Source organism: Geospiza fortis, unplaced genomic scaffold (assembly GCF_000277835.1).
Source record: "Geospiza fortis unplaced genomic scaffold, GeoFor_1.0 scaffold61, whole genome shotgun sequence".
Taxonomy (NCBI): domain Eukaryota; kingdom Metazoa; phylum Chordata; class Aves; order Passeriformes; family Thraupidae; genus Geospiza; species Geospiza fortis.
In genome coordinates, this window is record NW_005054430.1 from 1,415,184 (window position 1) to 1,439,126 (window position 23,943).

The window sequence follows — 23,943 nt, forward strand, 5'->3', positions numbered from 1 at the left end:
TCCCTACAGATGACAGGAGAGGCTACAACACTGGATCTTGGTTCGCATCATTTGGGGCAGCAACAGCACAGGGTCTGGATTTTACAAAAATGGACCGACCCCACTGAAATTTAATGATTTTTGAGGCTTTTCTAGTTGTTGTTGTTGTTGGGGGCACGTATCCATTCTGGTGTCTCTCAGGGAAAATCTGTGTCAATGCAGGGATTTTAGGTGAGGAGGGGGTTCGGCAGCTGAGACTGATTGGCCTTTGTGTCGCGCGGGTGTCCCCAGGCTGTCCCTGAGTCACGGGGTGACAGCAGAGCTCTGCAGGGCAGTGGGGAGAGCCCTGCGTGCCTCACCCACACACCCTCCACCCACCCGCCCGCCTGGGGAGCTGCTCTGAGCCTCAGCCCAGTTGTTCTGGGGCTTGTTTGAGCCGCGCCGGGCTCAGGGGGGACCTGGGGCTGTGCTTGGTGACATCCTGGCTGTGGAGCTGCCCTGAGGACCTGCTCGGTGCCACCAGACCTGCTCTGCTGCTGGCTGGATCCCGTGGGGCTCTGCTGCTTCTGGTGAGCTCCCTCCTGCACTGCCCTGCTGGGTCACCTCGGCCTCCCCGCTGCTCCCTGGGCCAGCACTGTGGAGCTTTGCAGCCTCTGGAATCCCCAGAATGGTTTGGGTGGGAAGGGACCTCAAAACCCACCTGGCTCCAACCCTTCTGCTGCCCCAGTGCCCAGCCTGGCCTTGGGCACTGCCAGGGATGCAGGGGCAGCCCCAGCTGCTCTGGCAATCCCAGCCCAGCCAGGAATTCCTCATTGCCAAGATGCCATCCATGCCTGCCCTCTGGCAGTGGGAGCCATTCCCTGGGTGCTGTCCCTGCAGGCCTTGGCCCCAGTCCCTCTGCAGCTCTCCTGGAGCCCCTGCAGGCCCTGCAATGTGCTGCAAGCTCTCCCTGGAGCCTTCCCTGCTCCAGGGGAACATTCCCAGCTCTCCCAGGCTGGCTCCAGAGCAGAGGGGCTCCAGCCCTGGAGCAGCTCCGGGGCCTCCTCTGGATTCACTCCAATGGCATGGATGCCCATGGCTCAGGGCTGATCTCCAGACCCTTTAGGACCTCGTGGTCATTGCAGCCCCCCAGGGATGAGGGGTGAGTCCAAGGTTTGGGTTTTATGAAATGCCCTGGGCGGAGGCCGCAGAGGATGCTGATCAGGGCACTCAGAGCTTGTTGGGATAGTTTGGATCCTGCCATCAGGTTTGGCAGGGTTTCTTGGCAGCCCTTAAATCCATGTGGGATGTAGCATGAGTAATGAAACCAGCTCTAATTTTGCCCTGGATTAAATCCCTTCTTCCTGTTTGCAAAGAGTGAGCTGGTCGTGTGGGCAGTCAGCTGATTCCTTGTGAAATATTGGAGTCGGGAAGCTGCAGCTGGGGTTTGACTCCCACCACAGCTCCTGCTGTAGTTCCAGAAGCAGGAAATTCCTGTGATGGCTCCTGTCTTTGGGATAAATTTTTATTATTTGGTTTAATTTGAGGGGGTGGAGATCTTTTTGCCCAGGGACTGGGTTTGGTTAAACCTTAGAGACCAGAGCAGTTCTCCTGTGCCCCCAAGACACAGCAGTTACACGGTGACTCAATCCTACAGGCCAAAACAGGACTAATCCCTGCCTGGGGCTCCCCTTGTTCCCAAAAACATGAGACAAAGGACTTGCCTGGGACTGTGAACCCAACAGGACACCTGGGGAGGAGTGGGGTGGGAGTGTAGGTGAGAGGAGACTCCTCGGGAGGTGCTGACAAATGCTGAGTGATACAACAGAGATCTTTATTAAAACTTTCCTCTGGGAATTGCTTTCCCCGTTCTCCTGAGGTGGACTGAGCAGCTGAACATCTCCCCTCTCTCTGCTCCCCAGGAGCCCCAGGTGTGCCAGCAGGGGCAGCTCCTGCCTGTTCTCGGAATCCTTTTGGTTTGGATAAACACCAAGTTTATCCAGCAGCCCCGTGTGTACAGCCACAGCTGGGGCTTCCCACAGGAGAATATTCCCAAAGCTCAGGCAGGACTCTGCCTCCCACGTGGATAACAACTCCTCAAACGTCCTTTGGAACCAGGAATGGACAGCTCAAAATCCCAACCAGGCGTGGGCTGGCAGAGCTCGTGACCCCCAGTGAGAGCTGGGATGAGCTCAGTTTGTCCCTGTTTTCCTCTGCCCTAAAGAACACACACATTTTTGTGGTCAGAGCTTCGGGACCGACTCCTCCCCCCACCCTGGTTTGGATGTCAGTGGAAAATATTTTTTTGGAGGTGAAATCAGCCTGCTGGTGGCCTTGAAGGCTCTGATAAATGTGAGAACTTGATCACATGGACTGATGGTGCTATCAGATGTGTTTGATCTGAAAAATAAAGCTCTGTATAAATTGCCCCTGGCCAGGCCCAGCTGAACTTGCCGCAAACATGAAGCTGATTTTGATCTTCAGTGCCCTCATCGGGGCTTCCCTGTGCCTGGAAACCTTCGTGGGGTGAGTTCCACTTTTGTGGGAAACCTTTCATTTAGGGCTGGTATCCTCTTGCTGTTTTTCATGGTCTCGCCTTCACAAAATCTGCTCGGGGCGCATTTTTTTGGTTTTTGCCACTGATTGTTCTCGTTGCTTTGCTATTCTGGTGTCTGAGGGAATCTTTCTTTACTTTTGTTTGGGTTTTCTAAGGAGAAGGGCCCAGCTGTGGGGTTGAGATCCTCAATTCCTGTTCATCCAAGGCTTGATTTTGGCTTGAGTTGAACCTCACTGCAAAAGCAGAGCTGAAAGACCAGAACCTGTCCTCACAGCACGAAGTTCACCACTTTCCCTTTTTTCCCCAAGTTTCTTATTTCTCTTTCTTGCTCTTCTTTCCTTCTTTCTAAGCATTTAAAATCCTGATTTCCAACCATTAAATTCTCTAGGTCTGTCTTTGTGTTGCATTGCAAAAATTATCCCACAAGGTATTTCCTCACAGCCTCACTGACCTTGGAAGAGCTTTAATAATTAAAGATTATGAAATCCTACTGGATAAATCCTGAGCTGCAGGAAGTGAGCACTAGATTCCAGTGAGTAAATCTGTGCATGAAGGTTTAAGGATTAAGAATAAAAAATTAATATAAACAATGTCCCAAAACTCGGAGATTTGTAAAGCCAGGAGGGGCTATTTTGAGGGGCTATTTTTCATTTAATCCTGAACTGAATTCTGCTTATTCCGTTCCTCAGCAGCTGTGGTGAATTCACAGCAGAATCCAACACTAAGATAAAGCTTATGGATAAAGTAATAAAATATTAATGAAGGATCCCGGTGTAAACGAGGCGTAAACGAGGCGTAAACGCGGCGTAAACGCGGCGTAAACGCGGTGTAAACGAGGCGTAAACGAGGCGTAAACGAGTCCCGCTGTTTGCTCTGCTCCCCAAACACTGGATCCCTCCCCAGCTCAACGGGAATATCACTGTCCCACAAAAGTTCCCGAAGGATGCAGGATTGATCCTTGTGATTTAAAACCCTTCCACGTTGTCTGGTTTGCGAGGAAGGTGCGGGTGGCTGGCTGAACTCTTGGGTGACTCCAAATCAACTGATGAAAGGAGCCGTTAACACGCAATTAACACTGAATTAACGGCCCCAGGAACAAACGCGTTCAGCCAGCCCCCTTCTGAGACTGCTTCTGAAAACACGGATTTATTGCAGGCACCAGGTTCTCCGGATCAAGACCAAAAATGAGGAGGAGGTCAAGCAGCTGCAACTTCTGGAATCGCTGGAACACCTGCAGGTGGGTCGTGGCCACAGAGGCTTTTTGGATTTGCATCTCATTCACAACAGGTCAGGCTGTGAATCTGCATCTCGTTTGGAGGGTTCCCATCACTCTGGGGCAGCTGCCATAAATAATTTTATTCTCGCAACACTTTAAATTTGACCTGCAAGTTCGAGTACCAGCTCAGTGTTCAGGAGGGCCAGAATTGATAAATTTTTTTTCCTACTGGTTTTACATCATATTTGAATTGTTAGATCTTAATGTCAGTGTTGAAAAACTTGTTTTTCCAGTGGGAATGGCAATGTCTTGTCTCCCAGAGTTATGGAAGGAATTTATTAGTTGGTCTGCACTGCATTGAAACAGGAAAACACAATGTAAAATTCCAGGTTATTACAGTTCTTATTGCCATTGGTGAGAATTTTTAACACCACTTGTTAAAATCTCTGGCTTAAAAAATAAATTATGGATAATTTAGAAATTAAAATTTAGAAAAGTCCTACCAAAGGAGAGATAAAAGGAGAAATGAAAACAATGGGTTTCATATTACCTAAGACTGGAATATGGAGCTTTTCTTGAAATTATTTCTAGTAAAAGGGAGAATAATAAAATAGTCATCAGAGACAATTAAAATTTCCTCTTGTTTGTGTGACCAAAGCCTAGAAGTCAGTGAAAAACTGACTCAAGCCTTTGGTATTTGTTACTTTATTGAGTTTATCAGAGGAACTGATACAAGGCTGTGGTGAGGCCACAGAGATTGGAGCATTCCAAGGCTCCTGTCTGCGGGGGCCTTTGGACTGGGGAGAAATCAGCATTTCTAAAACTCTGCAAGAGCTGTTTGCAGGATGCCTTCCCCAAACCAAATCCATTTTCCTTTCTCTCTCCAGCTGGATTTCTGGATCAACCCCTCTGCCCCTGCCCTCCCTGTGGATGTGAGAATTCCTGCTGTCAGTGTCCAGTCAGTGAAAGCCTTCCTGGAATCCCAGGGCATTCAATATTCCATCCTGATTGAAGACCTGCAGGTGGGCACCTATTTCTTACATCTTTTGGAAACACTGATTGACAATTTGGCCTTGCTCCCACTTTCCCATACTCTGTTTTCTGTGGGATCCTCCCCTCATTTTTGTAGGCTGTGGATTATTCCTCAAAGACAACCCATGGATCGCTGTAGGTGTTCCCTGAGTGGTGACATCAATGAACTCCACAGGGCTCTTCTGACAGCCCCTGAGGAATTACACGTGGACTTTAGATCCCAGACATGTGGGAATCCCAGCACTGAAGTTACTGATCAGTCAGTAAACTCTGCTGAGAGTAGTTACGGATACAAATCACCCACTTGGGCACTGATCTGACATTTCCTCATGAGCAGTAATCCCCAAAGAGCACCTAAACCAGCATTAACTCACTGCCTTTTCATTTCTTTATCTTTTAGCAAGTGAAGCAGACACTTCTCACCATTTGAATGTTATTTTAGGATGTTCTGGATAAAGAAAAGCAAGACATGGCTGAGAGTGCCCAAAGGCAGCGCAGCACCAGCACCTTTGACTTTGGTGCTTACCACACTCTGGATGATGTGAGTACCTCAGGGGAAGAGTATTCTGATTTTTTCTGGTCTTTTTGCATGCTGTCTTCAGTTCAACATCCTATCTTAGCATCCAAAATGTCCTTGCAGCTTTTTCTGGCATGTGGGTTTGTTTTTTGCAGTATTAATTTTGTGCTCAGAACAATCAGCCAGCGCTGATCAAAATTCCATAAACTCTCCTGCAGACTCTGTCAAAACCCATCCTTCCAAAGAAAGAGAAATAAGGGGATCTTGAAAATGGGAAATAAAGAACTAAAAAGAAATAAAGCTGTGGCTTCCCCATCCTTGGAAATGCCCAAGGCCAGGTTGGAACAGCCTGGGGTGGTGGAAGGTGTCCCGGCCTGTGGCAGGTGGGTGGAATGGGATGGGCTTTCCAACGAATGGTAGAGCACATAAATGTGATATTAATGTCCTCAAAGATGATGGTCATGTCCTCATGGCCGTGCGTTTCAGATTAATGCAGAACTGGACCATCTTGCATCTGAGTACAGCTTTGTGGAAAAGATCCAGATCGGGGAATCCTACGAAAAGCGGCCTCTGTATGTCCTGAAGGTACAAGTACCATGGAATGCCTCCCTAGGGATGAATGACAGCACAGGCCAGAGCACCCCAGTCTGTTATGGGATGTGCTGGGCTGTGAGGTGCCAGAGTCTGAGACGCTGTGTTTGGTTTCCCAGTTCAGCACCGGAGGCTCCAGCCGCCCGGCCATCTGGCTCGACGCCGGCATCCATTCCCGCGAGTGGGTGACCCAGGCCAGCGCCCTGTGGATCGCCAACAAGGTTCTGCAGCTGGGATTCATCTCGGGCCTCTCTGGGCAATGTTTGCTGCTCTTTCAGAGGATATCACCCCTCTGTGTGTTCAGTTAATTCACCTCCCAAAAGCGGCTAACTCTCTCAGGATGTGGTGGCTGCCTCAGCCTGGAATTGGGAACCTCTGTCCTGTTAGAACAGCTGAGTTTAGGCAGACAGAATGCAGTGGTTCAGGTGAAATTCTTGCACAAATAACCAAAGACTTTGAGGTTGTATTGCTCGCCCAGAGAAATGCAGTGGGGTTGGTTTCCTTCCACAAATGCCCAGACCTCCAGCTCTCTATAAATGAGGATTTAAATCCTGCTGGAAGTGACTGAGCCACCAGAGAAGTCACAGGATCACAGAAGAAGCTGAGCTGGAAGGGACCCACCAGGATCATGGAGTCCAACTCCTGGCCCTGCACAGAACCGTCCCCAGGAGCCACCCTGTGCCCAAGAGTGTTGTCCAAAAGCTCCTTGGGCTCTGTCAGTGCTGCTCAGTTGGCAATTCCCAACCTGGCTCTTCCATCTCAGCCTTAGTGCCAGCCTTGGCCTGTCCTCTGGGACAGGGAGGAGGAAATTTTATTATCCTCTTCCATTTTATTCTAAAGACCTCTTGACTTCAGAATAAAATAATAAAACAGATTCACTGCTCACTCCCCATGTATAACAAGGAACAGTTATGGCCCACAGATAATGGATGTTCCTTGTTTCCCTGCCCCAAAAGCCAGCCTTTCCTGTGTCCCAAACGACGAGGGAATGAACATCTGGGAAGGAATTGCTCTGCTAAGCAGGGTGTGCTCTGTGTCTGCCTAGATTGCCTCTGACTATGGAACAGATGAGTCCATCACCTCCCTGCTGGACAAGATGGATCTTTTCCTGCTGCCAGTCGCCAACCCTGATGGATTTGTGTACACTCACACCTCGGTGGGTCAGCTCTCTGTCTGAGCTCAGTGAGATTCCAAAGAAATAATAAACATGAGGGAAGTGGGCTCTGAAACTCTTAATGCTGTGAGAGGAGTTACCAAAGAGTTGGGCAGACAAAGATCCTCATTCTCTGTCTAACCCCCTGTAATTACCCATTTTTAGTAAATACATTTGATTTTTGACCATTGGCCCATCTTGGCAGTCAGAAATACTCTTGGGATCATGGCTAGGATCAATCCCCCATGGATGGGGAGCAGTTTTGGTGCCAGCGCCCAGATTTGGCCCCTTTTGAGCATTTCTCTGTTGTAGAATCGCATGTGGAGGAAAACCCGCTCCAAGATTCCCGGCAGCATCTGCGTCGGAGTCGATCCCAACAGGAACTGGGATGCAGGTTTTGGAGGTAGGGATGAGCCTTCTGGATTCTGGATCCTGTTACACAGAAGCAGCAGCTGCCTTTAGAAAGGGGATTAATCACCCTGGAGCACAGGATGAGGCAGCATCGTGGAATTATGGAATCACAGAATGGTTTGGGTTGGAAGGACCCAAAACATTATTTAGTTCCACTCCCTGCCATGGGCAAAGCCACCTTCCATTATCCCAGGTTGTTCCCAGCCCCATCCAACCACAGAATACCCCCAGGAATGTGGATTCCTGCATTGCTGGGCAGCCTGTCCCAGGTTGCATCATCTCAAAGCGCATCCCTTGGACATTCACACTCTGTCGCTGCTGTTTGAGCATTTATCAGCATTTAAGGCCTTGCTTTGGCTGCAGCCCTGTCCTTAGGAAAGCCCAGCTTTGTGGGGTCTGCCCTGACCTCCCAGGAATCCCACTCCTCACGGGGCTGTTCCCTCCTTGCACCACCAGGTCCTGGAGCCAGTAACAACCCCTGCTCCGAGTCCTACCACGGGCCCAGCGCCAACTCCGAGGTGGAGGTGAAATCTGTCGTTGACTTCATCAAGAATCGTGGAAACTTCAAGGCCTTCCTGACCCTCCACAGTTATTCCCAGCTCCTGATGTATCCCTATGGATACAAATGCACCAGGCCAGACGATTATGCTGAGCTGGTGAGACAGCAGGACTTGGTTTTACCTTCCTCTCTTCTGTCCAGCTGCTTTTCTGTGCTTTCCTTCCTCTTCCCTAATGACAGCACCACAGCTGGAATAATATCTCTGAGGCTATGTGGATCTCACAACCGTAATTCCAATGGGAAAGACCTCTGGAGGTCTCTGTTCTAACCCTGTGCTGAAAGGGCTTTGGAGCCAGAGCCAATTTCAGACTGAATTTGGATTGTTTTGATATTTCTAAAGAAGAATTCCACAGCTTTTTCAAGCTCATCCCAAAGTTTCCTTAACCTCATGGGCATTTTTTTGTCCTAATACCTAAATGCATTTCCCCTGTGGAATTTCTTGCCTTTTTCCCCCTTCACAAACACAGCTCTGTTTTCCATCCAGCCCCCCATTACGTAGTTGAACTGAGCACAAAGTTGACCTTGGAGTATTGGAAGATCCCAGCTGCCTTGGGAATTTCTGGTATCTCTGGAGCCTTCCCTTGACAAGCCAGTGAGATAAACACGGGATGAGCACTTACAGAACCTGCTGGAAGTTAACTCACCTGCAGTGGCACCTCCCAGAAATGCTGTGGAAGCTGTGGCTGCTGGTGGTGTGAATCACCTCCAAAGCAGTTTGGAGATTTCTGGTGAAATCCCAGTGTTTAATCTCAGGAAATGTGGCTGCTTCCTGACTTTCCCTTCATCTTCTCCCCTGCAGGAATCTCTGGGAAGAGCTGCTGCCAGTTCCATCCGCTCCCTCTATGGCACCACCTTTCAAGTGGGCACCATTTGCAAAACCATCTGTGAGTATTTGGCCACCCAGAGCTTTTAGGGCTGTCCCAGGACACCAATCCCTGTCCTCCCCACAGGGTGAGTCCCTGCTGGAAGCCACAGTGCTCCTGTGCAGTGACACCGCTGGTCACACATCACACCTGAGTGTTCCCATCCAAACCTCATCCTTGTCCCCCAAAACACCAACAGCAGAACGACAGAACTCCACCATTGCTCTGCCTCCCCCTCTGGAGCATCTCCCTTTCCCTTCCAGACCAAGCCAGTGGAGGCAGCATTGACTGGAGCTACGACAACGGCATCAAATATTCCTTTGCCTTCGAGCTGAGGGACACGGGGCGTTATGGATTCCAGCTGCCCGCCAACCAGATCCTCCCTGCTGCCAAGGAGACCTGGCTGGGCCTGAAGAAAATCATGGAGCACGTGAGGGACAAGTCCTCCTGAGAGCGGGGCTGGGAGTCAGCTCTGCAGCACAGCTCAGAAACCCTCCATGATGGCTGTCATAGAAAGGGCTGAATAAACCCCTGTGCATTCCCCACATGGTGTTTGCCACGTCTTCCTTGTGTGTGACACATCCCTGAGGAGATTTTGGGACATGACCCTCCCTGCCCACCACCCAGTGCCACCCCTGCCATGGCAGGGACACCTCCCACTGTCCCAGGCTGCTCCAGCCCCAGTGTCCAGCCTGGCCTTGGGCACTGCCAGGGATGCAGGGGCAGCCCCAGCTGCTCTGGCAATCCCAGCCCAGCCAGGAATTCCTCATTGCCAAGATGCCATCCATGCCTGCCCTCTGGCAGTGGGAGCCATTCCCTGGGTGCTGTCCCTGCAGGCCTTGGCCCCAGTCCCTCTGCAGCTCTCCTGGAGCCCCTGCAATGTGCTGGAAGCTCTCCCTGGAGCCTTCTCCAGGCTGGAGGGGCTGGTGCAGAAGGCCTGGTGTTAACCAGCGTAATCCAGGCTATGGAACTAATTAAAGGAATTTAATTTCCCTTAACAAGCCCCAGGACCCTGCCAGGCCCCTGACCACTGTCCTCAAATGTACACCCCCATATATTTGGCTGCCCCTTTTCTCTCTCCCACATGTTCCCAGGGGACATGGTTGGAGGGAAGATGGAGGTGAGAGGACACCTCCCCTGATCCAGCACCCAGTCCCTCAGGAGCCCCTTGTTCCAATTTCATCCTGCAAATTTCTTGGGGATTAAGAGCAAAGAGCTCAGGAGGCCCTGAAGGATCAGAGATTAGCTCTGGCTGCTGCTGCTGTGGTGATTATCGAGTCTAACAGGTTTATCTTGGTGTCTTGTGACCCCCCAGCAGCTGGTGAGTTACTCACCCTCAGAGGCTGGCAGGAGAGCAAACAGCGCTGATGTGTCCGATAAAACCCTGCGGACTCGGGCTCGGAGCTGTTGGCAGGAAAAGGGGAAGGTGCAGCTGAGGGAAGCAGCCCAGGGGGCTGGGTTTGGGTTAAAAGCAGCTGTTTTGGAAAGCAAACCATGCCTGGGGCAGCCAGCGCTGCACTTGTGTCCCTGTCCCCTCTGCTCAGGGCCTTGTCCAGTGGCACCTGCTTTCCAAACTGACCCAGCTTTCCAAAACCCCATCCTCTGCCTGGTGACTAAAAACCACTGATGGTAAATCCCAGGGACAGGGACAGCTGCCTCTTGGACCTGGAGGAGCTCTTGTCTCCAGAGCAGGAACTGCAGAGCCTGAGGAGCCTCGGCTGGGGGTGTGGAACTGTGACCTTGTCCTGGCATGGAAGCTCATTCCAACCATCCAGGGCTCCCCCTGTCCCCTCCTCCCTAAGTGCCTGGTGTGAGGAGAGCTCATGCAGGTCTGGAGCCCTGACTCCAGAGAGATCTGGAGCCAGAGCAGTGGATGCCACCCAGAGGAACAGGAGGGTGCGTGCCATGGTGGGACAAGGAGGGAGATGGGCTGGAGATGACACAGGTCTGGGGTGGGGGGACCTAACAGGAACCTTCCCATCCCAAGGAAGGAGATTATTGAGGAAACAGCCAAGCTCTTCCCCACAGAGAGTGATGGGAGAGACAACAGCCTCACCTGGAACGAGGGAGAGCCAGGGGGGACATCAGGAAATGCTTTTCACCAGGAGGAGAAGCAGCAGGACCTGGTGCCAGCGGGGCTGTGCGGCCTCCATCTCTGGAGGACTCCAAGATGCAGAGAGGAGGGCCCTGGTGGGTCCCCAGAGCTGCCCATGCCCCACCCAGGCACTGGATACAGACCTCCCGTGGTCCCTTCCCACCTCAACCACCCCACGGTCCTGGAACCCCCTCAGCAACAGCACCAGTTTGTCACAGACATTTCTTTTACGAAAAATCCTCTCTTAGGATTTTCCTGCTTGCGCCGGCAGTTTATATACAAGCACGAACGGGACGGGACTACTGATAGATGTGTCAGAACCGTTTATTTTCCAGAATCTTTATAATACATAGTTTTGCCTATGCAAAGATCCTGACAGTTCGCATCCAAGCAGCAAGCCAAAGAAACTCACTTGTTACAAGTCACCAAATACTCATCCTAGCCAATTACACAGAGAGAAAGCATATTGACAGTGATTCTATCTAATCAACATAAGCAGACATAGCTGGGGTTAAAACAACTGCTTTCTATTCTCAGGTAGCTAGCAGCTTCTGGAAACTCTCCTTTCTTTTTCTTTTTAGTATAGTTTAAATAGATGTATATATCATGATATAATAAATCAAGCCTTCTGATCACGGAGCCCATCTTGTCTCTTCCTTCATCCCCAAACACCCTTGTGACCACCGTCAACGCCAGTTCTGCACCGCAAAGCCCCAGCAGACCCCAGCACCTTCCCACGGCACCTCCTGCTCCTGGTGCAGCCAGAAGCCCCTGGATTCAATGGAGAAAGCCACGGTCAGAGGATGTGAGCTGTAAAAAGCTGCCCTGGGAGGTGCCTGCCAGCCTGGGAACACAGCCCAGGAACCCAGAGCATCCCTGACAAGCACGGTGGGAGCTCAGGGGCAGCGCAGATAAGGCCCAACAAAGGCCCTGCTGTAACCTGCAGAACAAAGACACTGCTTTACCTGGGGAACAAAGACACCTCTGACAAACTGACCTCATGGATAGCCCCACTCAGTGACAGCTGCTCCACAGCCACTGCTTACACTGAAAACATAAAAATAATTCATTTTCTACCCAAAAATGAGCCTTTCTCTCTGAACATTGCCCCAGCTGAACGTCCTTGTGCACCTCTGAGCTCCACGACTTCCATCCGCTTTGAAGTGAGATTTCATCCACCATCAAGTGACCTGGGAATGGTTTGATGAATAATTTGAACAATATATCTTACATTTTATACATCTGTATCTATATCTATATACATGTATGCATAAACTAATTAATAATAAATAAATCTACGTTTAAATGTTTGTTTTTTCTGCGTGTAACTTTGTAGTAGCTTGTCATTACACATGCATTACTAATCATAATTATGATTGGCTTACTCATAGCAATGTGTAATGAAGAAATCCATGGAAACAAAGAGGTGTTTCCTTGTGGTTTTGGGGCTCCTGTGACCACGCCATCCCCACCGCCCCACGCCCGTGGGTTGGGAGCCGCCCGTGCCCACGGCAGCTCGGGGCTGGGAGCAGGGACACTCATCCAGGACCCACTCACCGAGGGAGACGTTATCAGATCCTCCCTAATTTGGCTGCTCTTGTGTTGACTTTGCCAAATAAAGCAAACATTTGGGCTCTGGGAGCCCTTCCTGCCTGCTCTGTTTGTCGCTGCCGACGCCGCGGGGGCGGCGGATGCGGCCCCGGTGAGGAGCTCTGGGAGGGACCCCGACCACCGAGGGGCTTCTGTCCGTCCTCGGGGCTGTGCTCTGCTCCCACCCACCATGGAGACCCTCCTGGTCTTCCTCGCCCTCCTGGGGGTCACCAGCACTGAGCAGCTCTTCGTGGGGTGAGTCCTGCTGGGGCAGGGGGTGGTGGGACACCACGGCTGGGATGGGCATGGCCCGTCCCCACCACTGTCCCTCAGGGTCAGCCTGAAGGGTGACATCCCCAAGGATGGAAATCCAACAGGGTTTTTGCCAGCTGGGAAAGGTTTGGTTTCACCCCAGGGCTGGAGGGAGGTTTGGAGCAGGTAGAAATCAGGGAATGCTGAAGCCTGAGGGCATCGCTCCAAGCTTTGCCAGGGTGGGGAATCCCAGAGGATCAGGGGATGATGTGTAGGGCTCAAAGACGATGGCTGTGGAGCCATCCAAGGATTGTCAGGAATAAAAACCACGATTGCTGGGAATAACAGCCAAGGATTGCTAGGAATAACCAAGGATTGCTGGGAATAACCAAGGATTTATGGGAATAACATGCCGTGGGAAAGGACAAGATGTGGCTGGAGAAGGGGCCCTGGGGAGGGAGGGCAGCACTTTTCCAGGATGAACATCCTGGTCGCAGCTCCTGCAGATAAGAACAGCACCAGTGCAGGAATGAGGCTGAGCAGGGGGCATGGAATATTGGGGGGTGGTCAGGACAACCCAAAACTCCCAAAGCTTCCAGAAAGGTCTGAATGAATGGACTGGCAATGAGAACTAACTTGTAGAGAAAGTGCGAATTCTGTGTTCAGAGTAGGGAAAACTTATCCATAAAAAAGTACCCCCAGGACATCCCAGCAGCTGGACTGACACTGGAGCTGGGGCTCTCAGGACCCAGGGCAGATGGAGCTGTGCCAGGGGGGTCTAGGTTGGATATCAGGAAAGGTTCCTGATCCACAGGATGCTGGCACTGCCCAGGCTCCCCAGGGAATGGTCACATTCCCAAGGCTGCCAGAGCTCCAGGAGTGTTTGGACAACGCTCTCAAGGGCAGGGTGGGATTGTTGGGGTGTCTGGGCAGAGCCTGGAGTTGGATTTGATCCTTGTGGGCCCCTTCCAGCTCAGGATATCCTGTGATGTGACTGACCCACCTTCCTCCCTGCTTTCCTTCCTCCTGGGACACGATGAGGGTTGAGGGATCCATCCAGGATCCCATCACTCTCCTCCAGACTTGGGTGGCTGTGAGCCAAGTCTGTCCAGGGAACGTCAGGGCTGCTCCCTGACTTTGGAAAAATCACAAGGATTTAATGCCTGCCTGCATCCCCCAGGCACAGAATGGGAATTGTTACCACCCTGGGGAGGTGGTTAAACTGATAAATGGGAGTTAAGAGGATGAAAAGTACAAAAGGGGAAAGGTGAAGGAATTTTGTGCCATTTTGGGAGCAGCTTTAAGCACTGGCCAGCAGGAGAGGTTGGAGGTAGAGGATTGATCCAAGATGGGAAAACGTCTCTCCCACAGAACATTTCCTCCTCTCCAGGGGCTGTGCCTGTCCTTGGGGAGCCCAGCCAGGCTGGACTGGGACCTCTGCTAGGGAATACATCCATAGATATAGAACATATCCATGGGAGATATTCCCCAACATCCTGGGAGCTGGTCAAACAAGGCTGGAGATCACCTCAGACCCCCAGCACTTGCTCTTTTCCCATCATGGCTGCTCTGAATCTGCATTTTTTTTCTCTCGACACCAACAATCGATGCATTTTCCAACCCTCTGAGCCGGTGTGGAGCTTCCCCAGCCTCCCCCCAGGCCAGAGTCTCCTCCCTGTGACCCCTCTGCCTCCCTGCAGGGACCAGGTCCTGCGTGTCACGGCCAGGAACGAGGAGCACATCACCCTGCTCGGGGTGCTGGGCGAGCAGGAGGAGCTGCAGGTGAGCTCTGAGGGACCCTGAGCACCCCCTGGTCACAGACCCAGGTGAACCCAGGGCTCCCTCCTTCTCTTGCCATCCCATCCTTTTTCCTCCCCATTTTGGAGCTGTATAATTCAGAACCATATAAATGCGAATTTAACCTGGGGCTCCTTGAGCTCAGAGCTCCTGTTTTGTATGAACTGGGAACATCCCACAAATACTTACTCAAACAACTTGGGCTGAAACATTTCTGTAATTCCCTATCCAGACATCCATCTGTGGCCCAAAATTTGCCCAAAAATCTTTTTAGATGCTTCATGGAAATTCCTGTGAGACCCCTGGAGGTGTTGGGGAGCTCGTGGATGAGCACCAGCACAGGATGGGGCCGAGTTCTGCCTTTCAGCTCAACTTCTTCTTCCCAGGTGGATTTTTGGCGTCACCCCAACAGCCTTGGCCACCCCGTGGACCTGCGGGTGCCCTTCCCCAGCCTCCAAGGAGTCAAAAAATTCCTGGATTCCCATAATTTTTCCTACAGCATCATGATCGAGGACGTGCAGGTAATGGCTATGACGGGAACAGGATGAGCTCCTGCAGCTCAGCCCTGAGAGAAAGTTCGAAAGTTGGAAATCAAGAAGAAAAATCCAACCCCCTCCTCCTTCCAGCCTTTTTGATCTTGGGGTTTTTTGGCCTCCTAACCAGGAATTATTGGATGAAGAAAAGGAAAGCATGAGGAGGTCCAGGAGGGTAAAGAGAAGCTCCAGGATGTTTGATTTCGCCTCCTACCACACGATAGATGAGGTACCTTTCTCTGCAGAGCACTGGCTTTGTCCTGCTGGGGTCACATCCGTGTGGTGAAGGTCGTGGTGAGTTCTTGGTGACAGGTGAGACCTCCCTGGGACACGTTTCTCCTCCTTGGTGGAGCTTTTAGCTGAGATGGGAGACTGGGAAACCTTCCACATCCAGCGTGGCCACTCCTGGAACCTCCCACCCTGTGGAAGACACTTTCAGCTTCACTTTGGGGGTGCTTGGAGCCCAGTTTGGGACTGGTGAGGGCTGTGGTGGTGTTGGGGGGTCTTAGAACTTTTCCCCTCATCATTCATTCTACTTTTCCAAAAATGTTGGCATGTGCCTTTCCCTGCTCACACAGAGCCCCAGCCACCTCATGTTCTCCAGGGAAGCATGAGGTCTTCTCCAGGGGAGTTCTAGTTCTCCAGGGAAGCACCGGATCTTCCCCAGGGAAGCTCTGCTTGTTGCATCTCAAAAGCAAAAGGTGAGAACCAGGCTGAGGCTCCTGAGCCAGCAGCTCCTCCTTGCAGATCTATGAGTGGATGGATGTCCTGGTGGAGGATCATCCCAAGCTGGTCAGCAAGGTCCAGATGGGGCAGAGCTACGAGCAGCGGCCCCTGTACGTGCTGAAGGTGGGTCCTGGGGCAGCCTCGCCCTGGAAATGCCCTCAGGATGAGAGGTTGTGCCAGGGCAGCTCAGGGTGGAACCAGCAGCAATTTCCCCATGGAAAGGGGCTCAGGCCTTGGCAGGGGCTGCCCAGGGGGGTTTGCAGTGCCCAGCCCTGGAGTGTCCCAGGAACTCCTGGAGGTGGCACTCAGGGCTGGGGACAAGGTGGGCATGGGGCACAGGGTGGATTCCATGATCCTGGAGGGTTTTTCCAGCCTCAATGATCCCGTGGTTCCGCACAGTTCAGCACTGGGGGATCGAACCGCCCGGCCATCTGGCTGGACACCGGCATCCACGCGCGGGAATGGATCACCCAAGCCACCGGTGTCTGGACGGCCAACAAGGTCACCTTGGGGCCATCTGGGATGTGGGACCCCAATTCTTACCCCGCATCTGTCCCACCCCTCATCTCCGAGGGGCACCGGGGCAGCTCCTGCTCCTCTCCATGCACAGATCGCCAAGGAATACGGGCAGGACCCCTCTGTCACGGCCATCCTGGACAGCATGGACATCTTCCTGGAGATTGTCACCAACCCCGATGGCTTTGCCTTCACCCACAGCTCCGTGAGTGCGGGGACACCACGGGGGGATCTTGTCCCAGCGCTGTCCCCAGCCACGGCTGTGTTTTTAGGGTGGGGAGGGATGTTCCTCCATGTGGGGCGGTGAGTGGAGATCCCTGGAGATGCTTGGGCAGGGATTGGGACTCACACCCCTGTTCCAGTCTCCTCTCCATGTGCTCCCAGAACCGCCTGTGGCGCAAGACCAGGTCCATCAACGCTGGATCCCGCTGCGTGGGAGTGGATCCCAACCGAAATTGGGATGCTGGGTTTGGAGGTGAGACCTTGGCCACCAGGTCCCCACGCCTGGGCATTGTTTGTGCCTCAAAACATCGAAACTTTCTGCTAGAGTGGAGAAACCCAGGGATGGAAACCCTTCCTGAGGGATCCTCTCTGGATCTCCTCCTCCCCCTGCTCCAGGTGCCGGCTCCAGCAGCAATCCCTGCTCTGAGATCTATCACGGCCCTCACGCCCACTCCGAGAGGGAAGTGAGAGCCATCGTGGATTTCATCCGCGCCCACGGGAACGTCAAATCCGTCATCTCCATCCACAGCTACTCCCAGATGCTGCTCTTCCCCTACGGATACAGGAGGGCGCCCGCACCCGACCACCAGGAGATGGTGAGATGGCCCCAAAACGTGGGGCTGGGACCACCTGGCAAAGGCAGGCAGAGCATCCCAGTAGCTCCCCTGCTCCTCTTGTTAGATGCAACCCAAATACAGAACCCCTGCAGCTGGAGAGTGGTTGCAAGATGGACCTCAAAGCTCAAAAATTAAGGGTTTTTGGGAAAATCTAGAGCAGAAGGGATAGGGAATGATGGGCTCTAGATCCCCATGATCCACCAGATCCCACCACTTTTGGTGGTTCCTTTGCAGAATGAACTGGCCAAGAAGGCCGTGAGCGACTTGGCCGCCGTGTTCGGGACAAAATACACCTACGGCAGCATCGCCAACACCATCTGTGAGTGTCGCTCCCTCACCCCGCAGCAAATCCCTCGGGAATGGGCTCCCACCTGGGCTCCTCTCCCTGCAGACATGGCAGGAGGCACCACCGTCGACTGGGCCTATGACAACGGGGTGAAATATTCCTTCACCTTGGAGCTGAGGGACTCGGGGCGCTACGGATTCCTCCTGCCCAGCTCCCAGATCGTCCCCACTGCCACCGAGACGTGGCCGGCGCTCCTGGACATCATGGTGCACGTCCTGGAGCATCCATACTGACCCCAGCACCTCCCCCAGCATTCCCTGCTCTCAATAAATGGGCATTCAGTGGTTTCAGGCACCCTCATTTTTTTTCATGCTGATCTCCAAAGAAAGGGTGGAAAAGGACTCCCAGTCCTGCAGGTGTTGATTTTCCCCTCGTGACTTTGGCTCAAAGTCCCCATCCTTTGGAGCTAACAGCCAGCATGGGAGGAGATGGGGTTTTTGGGGCAAGCAACCCCAAATTTGTGGGGTTTTGAGCAGCTTTGCTGCATCATCCCTTCCCAGGGGGCTACAGGGAGGGACATGGGGTACCCTCAGGGTATTTGCTGTTTATTTTTGGCTACTGGGACAACTGTCACCTGCCCTGACCTTTGTCCTGGGCCAAGCTTTACACCACTTTCCTCAGCCAAATTTTAAACCAGTTTCCCCACCGCTCTGGTTTAGGGGTGCAGCTCACCAAGCCCCAAGTGGAAATCTGCATTTCGCACATTCTCAACCCAAACTGATCCTTTCCCTCCCCTCAGCCAGCGCTGAAGGCTGTGGGATTTTGGCACCTCCCGGTCTCACCTTGCTGGCAGCTGACTCACCAGGGCCCCAGCTGGTTCCTGGGACAGGTTTGGCCAGGACTGGGAGTGCCTGGATGGGGACAGCAGGCCCTGACCTTGGCTGGTGGCAGCCAGAGCCTTCCCAGGGCCCTGGGAAAAGGGACAGCTGGAGGGGCCGGGCTGGGGCCATCATCCCATGGGATTTAAGAGGCCCCAGGGCACTGCTGGGATGTGAGACCGGCTGTCCCTGCTGACCATGAGGCTCCCTGTGCTCCTGGCTGCCCTGGTGGCAGTGGCCACCTGCACCGAGACCTTCTTTGGGTAAGGGGCCAGGATGGGGACAGTGGCACCGGGTGGGGCAGGAAAAAGGTGAAGGGGAAATCCCTGGAATGGGGGGATGGATGTGTGGGGTTAGGTCGGACTAATGGGGCTGGAGCTCGTCCCACACCCCTCAGCACCCCCTGACCCCACAGGCACCAGGTGCTGCGTGTCGTCCCCCAGAGCAATGAGGAGCTGCAGAAGGTGCAGGAGCTGCAGGACCTGGAGCATCTGCAGGTACTGGGTGTGGGGGTGGATTTTGGGGGACACCCCCAAGCAAAGCAAGGATGGGGTTGGATGTGGGATTATGGGAACCAAGCGGTGAAAAGCAAGACAGGCTGGTGCTGGGGGCGCATCCCAAGGCAGGATCTCACCCCTCATGTCCATTTTTTCCCCATCCAGCTGGATTTCTGGCTGGCTCCCCGCAGGCTCGGCCTGCCCGTGGACATCCGCGTGCCCTTCCGCAGCCTGCAGGCGGTCAAAGCCCACCTGGAGGCCTCTGGGGTCTCCTACTCCATCATGATCGAGGATGTGCAGGTCAGCAGTGCCACAAGGGAGGTGAGGGAGAGGTGGGATCCCATCAGTGGGAAGGAGGCTCACCCCACCCCGTGTCCCACAGGCCCTGCTGGATGAAGAGCAGATGGAGATGCTCCGCAGCAGCCGCCAGCGGTCGGTCGACACCAGCACCTTCAACTACGAGGCCTACCACACCATAGATGAGGTGGGAAAGCACAAGATTTGGGGCATTTTGGGGGGAAAAGTCTGCTCTTGGGCAGGGCAGTGACCCCCACATCTCTCATTCCCAGATCTACAATTTCATGGACTTGCTGGTGGCCGAGAACCCCAACCTGGTGAGCAAGCTGGAGATTGGCCGCTCGACCGAGAACCGTCCCCTCTACGTGCTCAAGGTGAGGATTTGGGGATCGTGATCCAGAGGGGAAAGGGGTGACAGGGACAAAGCCAACCCCCCGTCTCTGCTGTCCCAGTTCAGCACAGGAGGCACAAACCGCCCGGCCATCTGGATCGACACCGGGATCCACTCCCGCGAGTGGGTGACACAGGCCAGCGGCGTCTGGTTCGCCAAGAAGGTACTGACACATCCCAAAAGGGTCCTCAGGAGCTGTGGGATCCAGGTGGGTGATCCCACAGGGAGAACAGGGAGCCCCAAACCTCCATCCTCTCTAGATCGTCCAGGATCACGCGAATAACGAAGGTGTGGCCTCCATCCTGGAGACGATGGACATCTTCCTGGAGATTGTCACCAACCCAGATGGCTTTGCCTACACCCACACCACGGTAATGCCCTGGATCTCCTCCCCCTGGTTCCTACAGCTGCTCTGGATGGGGCTGGGGAGGATCTGGGGGGTTGCACATCCCTGAGAGGGCAAAGCCTCCTCACCCACGTTTCCATGGGGTGGGAAGGGGCCCACCACAAGCTGTGGAGCTCCCTCCAGCCCTGGGCACCAGCTGAGGTGGCTCTGCCCTTCCAGAACCGCATGTGGCGCAAGACCAGGTCCAAGCACGCGGGCGCCATCTGTGTCGGAGTGGACCCCAACCGCAACTGGGACGCAGGTTTTGGAGGTCAGAGCTGGCCCCTTGCCCCTGTGGAGCGCTTCTGCTCTCCAGCTGGAGGCTCCAAAGCTGTTTCTGGCTCAAAGATCCGTTGATGTCCCCTGGGGAAGAGTGGGATTTGCTCTCTGTGGCAGAGCCAAGGGTTTGGGCTCCACTGGGGCTTCGATGTCCCCCGGTGGCAAATCAAGGTCACCGTAAAAATCTCTAGGAGCAGATGCCCCAGGAGCATCTCTTGATCACCACCAAGGAGCTGAGGGGTGGGAAAACATCTTGGGATTGGAATCCCCCAAATTCCCACTGTGTTCTCACCATCCCCCCAAATTCCCACTGTGTTCTTACCATCCTCTTCTCCGCAGAGGCCGGAGCCAGCGCAAACTCCTGCTCGGAGACGTACCACGGACCCTACCCCAACTCAGAGCCCGAGGTGAAATCCATCGTGGACTTTGTGAAGAGCCACGGCAACATCAAGGCTTTTGTCTCCATCCACAGCTATTCCCAGCTCCTGCTCTACCCCTACGGCTACACCGAGACCCCGGCGCCAGATGAGCAGGAACTGGTGAGGCCCATGTGCTTTGAGGGGCTGGCATGGGGTGGAGCTCTTTTGCTGCACCAAGGGGGAGCCACCTCTGTCCTGCATTCCTTGGGCAGCTGGGAGGAGCTTTGTTGCACCCAGAAAAAAGCTGTACCTCACAGTTTTTACTTTCTTTGCCTCATCTTTCCCTGTTCCCTGTATTCCCAGAACGAGATTTCTGCCAAGGCCGTGGCAGCTCTGTCCTCCCTGTACGGCACCAAGTTCACCTACGGCAGCATCATCACCACCATCTGTAAGTGCTGGGGCAGCCCCAAACCCCCCAGATCCCAAAACCATCCCTCACACCGGCCAAATATCCCATGGGATTCCTGTACTGTTGTAGTGTGTTTTTATACTTGGTAACAGTTTTGGTTTTGTATCCCCGTATTTTTCCCAAATGGTTTACCCCGGATTGTACCCCCTCTCTTTACCTGTGTAATCCCTCTGCTGAGATCATCCCCAAACCCCCACCCTGGCTCTCTGTCAATCACTCAGCATCCCACCCCCTCCATCTAGAAGTTTCAGTCCAGGACATCGAATGATCAGCCAGAGGCTAGAGGTCAACCCCATATGCTGTCCTAAATGTCTATCCCCCAGTTCCCATCCCTCAGGGTCACTTATTGGTCAGTAAAATGTTATCTACTTTTGGTTTCCACCTCCCTTTAACTGTAACCTTGGCACCTCTCCCGGGGCTCTCGGCAGGAGCCCCCTGAGGCGTAGGGAACTCCTAGAATAAAACTTGGATTAACCCCTGCTAAGAGTTGGCCCTTTATCTTCTACCAATATCTCTGATGTCTCTCCTGCTGCAAAGGTGACCAGCCTAGGTGCCCTCAGTACCCTCGGGGCACAAGAGTGTCCCCCTGCTGTCTGCCAACCCAGGGTTCCTGAGAGGCTCCCAGAGAGACAGAGACACTGTACAAAGCAATCAAGGCTCTGAATCCTCCCCCATTTTTTCCTCCCCCAGACAGAGCCAGTGGATCGACCGTGGACTGGACCTACAACCAGGGGATTAAATATTCCTTCACCTTCGAGCTGCGGGACACGGGGCGCTATGGGTTCCTGCTGCCCGCCAAGCAGATCGTCCCCACCGCCCAGGAGACCTGGCTGGCACTGAAGGTCATCATGGAGCACGCCAGGGACAACATCTACTGAGCTGGGATCAGGCTGCAGCAGCTGGAGAGAGGGGAGAAGGCAATGAGTAAATAAATGCAAAGAAGGATGAGAAAAGCTTGTGGTTGGTTTTCCCTTTTTCCCAAACTGGGTGGAAAAGCCCTTTCGGAGTTGGGAGTTGGAGCCAGCACAAACAGGGTGTGCTGGGTCAGTGGCCTGGAAAAGGAATTGGTTGAAAGGGCATGAAAATAGCAGGAACAAAAAGGAAGGAAGGTGGTGGTTTTCCCTTTGATCTGGCAGAGGATGGGAAGGGAACTGGGCTCTGGGACATGAGGCCAGCAGGATTTATTGGGGCTCCAGGAGAGCTGCAGAGGGACTGGGGCCAAGGCCTGCAGGGACAGCACCCAGGGAATGGCTCCCACTGCCAGAGGGCAGGCATGGATGGCATCTTGGCAATGAGGAATTCCTGGCTGGGCTGGGATTGCCAGAGCAGCTGGGGCTGCCCCTGCATCCCTGCAAGTTTTCCAGGCCAGGCTGGAGAGGGCTTGGAACAATCTGGGATAGTGGGAGGTGTCCAGGAGCTGGAACTGGACGGACTTTAAGGTCCCTTCCCAGCCAAACCTTTCTGATTGTGTGACCCTTCCTCACCTGCTGCAATCCCTAGGGAATGGGGAGCTGAGCCCCTGCTCACTCCCAGCTTTTCCAGGCTCTCCACAGCTCTCAAAGCTGCAAATAAATCACCCAAACAGATGCTGTAATTTACATTTTATTAAATTAAACCTCTCAGCCTCTACGGAGTTTGACTCTGCTCCAAACAACACCAAGAGTCCAAATCCACACAAATCCATCGAGATGGTGGGAAAGTACATCCAGTCCTTGCTTTGATTCCTTGGATTTGGAGTATCACAAACAACTCAAGCCAGTTTTATCCAACAGTTTCACCAGGAGGTTTTCATGCAGCACAGAGCAGCCAGGGACTCTGGATCTGTCTCCCACAGCTGGACAGCAAAATCAGGATTTTAGCCAATGCAATGACACTGCCAAGAGCTCATGGAGCTGGAAAAATCTACTCCCACAGCAGCAGGACCTTATCAGACTGAACCTGCCAGTCCTGCAATCTGCACGGTCTGATTTCACACTCACAGTCACAATACAAGATAAATGTGCTCAGGGATGTTGAGTCCTAATCTCCCAAACAGGAAATTATGTGCCATTTCTCCTACTTTTGGTCCTTTCATCAGAATTATCCCAAAATCACCGGTGAGTTTTGGGATGTGTTGAAAATTGTCTGCTTCAAAAACGGGGGGAAAAAACCACTGAATCCAAAAATACACACAAACTCCACAAAACCACGATAACCAAAGCAGGACCAGGTTCAGCAATGCCAGATGGAAAAACTGGAGAGCAGAATCTCTCCAAAATCACTCCCCATAGGTAGCTCAGGAAAATCAGAGGATTCCCAGGTTATCCAGAAGCACCAATTTGAGGAAAACTGTGCTACTCACTTTTCCAACTGTTCAGTTCCTGATTCCAGGGTCCTGCTGGGCTTTAGGGACCTTGGTGTAGCAGAAGCAGCAAATTTTCCTTCAGCCACCCTAAACCTTAAAAAAACTCCTAAAAAACCACTGGCAAAGGAGTCATTGGAAAAACAAAATTCCAGAATTCTAGTTATTCTCCTCCAGGTCACCTTGAAAAAGACACGACTATTCACAAAGTGTCCACGAGCAAGCACCACTGTCACAGCACCAACTGAGCAATAAAAAACATCTTTATTACAAATACTTCTGTTCATTATCATAATTTATTTTAAAAAACCAACAAACAACCCTTCCAGGATCTTCTCTCACTTTTGGCAAGTTGCTGAATGTCTTTATCTCTGCTAAAACCACCAAAGTTCCTGCTCACAGATGATTTGTGGCCTGTTCACCCTCACAGCTCCAGGCATGGCCTGGCAATGTCACGGACACAAATTCCTTCAGCTGGACTAAAAACTTTGTGGGACAGTTTCTACTGGTGCCAGCCTTTACTAGCAGTTTTCTCCCTCCCCTACAAAACCAGTTC

The 23,943-nt window shown here is 52.9% G+C and overlaps 3 protein-coding genes across 4 annotated transcripts; all 3 read left to right on the forward strand.

Moving 5' to 3' along the window:
- Positions 1 to 2,408: 2,408 nt before the first annotated feature.
- LOC102043912 (carboxypeptidase A2) lies at positions 2,409 to 9,374 on the forward strand. 2 transcript variants are annotated; one of them, XM_005426951.2, is made up of 11 exons: positions 2,409 to 2,484; positions 3,671 to 3,752; positions 4,619 to 4,753; positions 5,206 to 5,304; positions 5,767 to 5,865; positions 5,991 to 6,092; positions 6,917 to 7,027; positions 7,337 to 7,427; positions 7,892 to 8,091; positions 8,794 to 8,878; positions 9,121 to 9,374. In XM_005426951.2, exons 1-11 carry the CDS (start codon positions 2,420 to 2,422, stop codon positions 9,306 to 9,308), a joined length of 1,257 nt encoding a protein of 418 aa, XP_005427008.1. In that variant the 5' UTR covers positions 2,409 to 2,419; the 3' UTR covers positions 9,309 to 9,374. The 2 variants fall into 2 exon arrangements, with proteins under 2 accessions (XP_005427008.1, XP_014164931.1); XM_014309456.1 differs by lacking the exon at positions 5,206 to 5,304 and having other exon boundaries at positions 2,420 to 2,484.
- Positions 9,375 to 12,732: 3,358 nt separating this feature from the next.
- On the forward strand, positions 12,733 to 17,784 carry LOC102044084 (carboxypeptidase A1-like). Its single transcript, XM_005426952.1, has 11 exons — positions 12,733 to 12,797; positions 14,495 to 14,576; positions 14,978 to 15,112; positions 15,255 to 15,353; positions 15,872 to 15,973; positions 16,250 to 16,351; positions 16,461 to 16,571; positions 16,751 to 16,841; positions 16,985 to 17,184; positions 17,440 to 17,524; positions 17,597 to 17,784. The coding sequence occupies exons 1-11, from the start codon at positions 12,733 to 12,735 to the stop codon at positions 17,782 to 17,784; spliced, it is 1,260 nt and encodes a 419-aa protein (XP_005427009.1).
- A 756-nt stretch (positions 17,785 to 18,540) lies between these two features.
- On the forward strand, positions 18,541 to 21,924 carry LOC102044252 (carboxypeptidase A1-like). The gene is given in 11 exon segments (XM_005426953.2): positions 18,541 to 18,632; positions 18,785 to 18,866; positions 19,032 to 19,166; positions 19,249 to 19,350; positions 19,436 to 19,537; positions 19,616 to 19,717; positions 19,815 to 19,925; positions 20,120 to 20,210; positions 20,558 to 20,757; positions 20,941 to 21,025; positions 21,737 to 21,924. Coding segments are annotated over 11 exon segments (1,290 nt in total).
- Positions 21,925 to 23,943: the final 2,019 nt, after the last annotated feature.

Coding starts and splice junctions, on each gene's coding strand:
- LOC102043912 (XM_005426951.2), top strand. CDS start 2,420: ATGAAGCTGATTTTGATCTTCAGTGCCCTCATCGGGGCTTCCCTGTGC. Junction 7,028..7,336: donor TTGTGTACACTCACACCTCG/GTGGGTCAGCTC, acceptor TCTCTGTTGTAG/AATCGCATGTGGAGGAAAAC. Junction 8,092..8,793: donor CAGACGATTATGCTGAGCTG/GTGAGACAGCAG, acceptor TCTCCCCTGCAG/GAATCTCTGGGAAGAGCTGC.
- LOC102044084 (XM_005426952.1), top strand. CDS start 12,733: ATGGAGACCCTCCTGGTCTTCCTCGCCCTCCTGGGGGTCACCAGCACT. Junction 12,798..14,494: donor ACTGAGCAGCTCTTCGTGGG/GTGAGTCCTGCT, acceptor GCCTCCCTGCAG/GGACCAGGTCCTGCGTGTCA. Junction 14,577..14,977: donor GCGAGCAGGAGGAGCTGCAG/GTGAGCTCTGAG, acceptor TCTTCTTCCCAG/GTGGATTTTTGGCGTCACCC.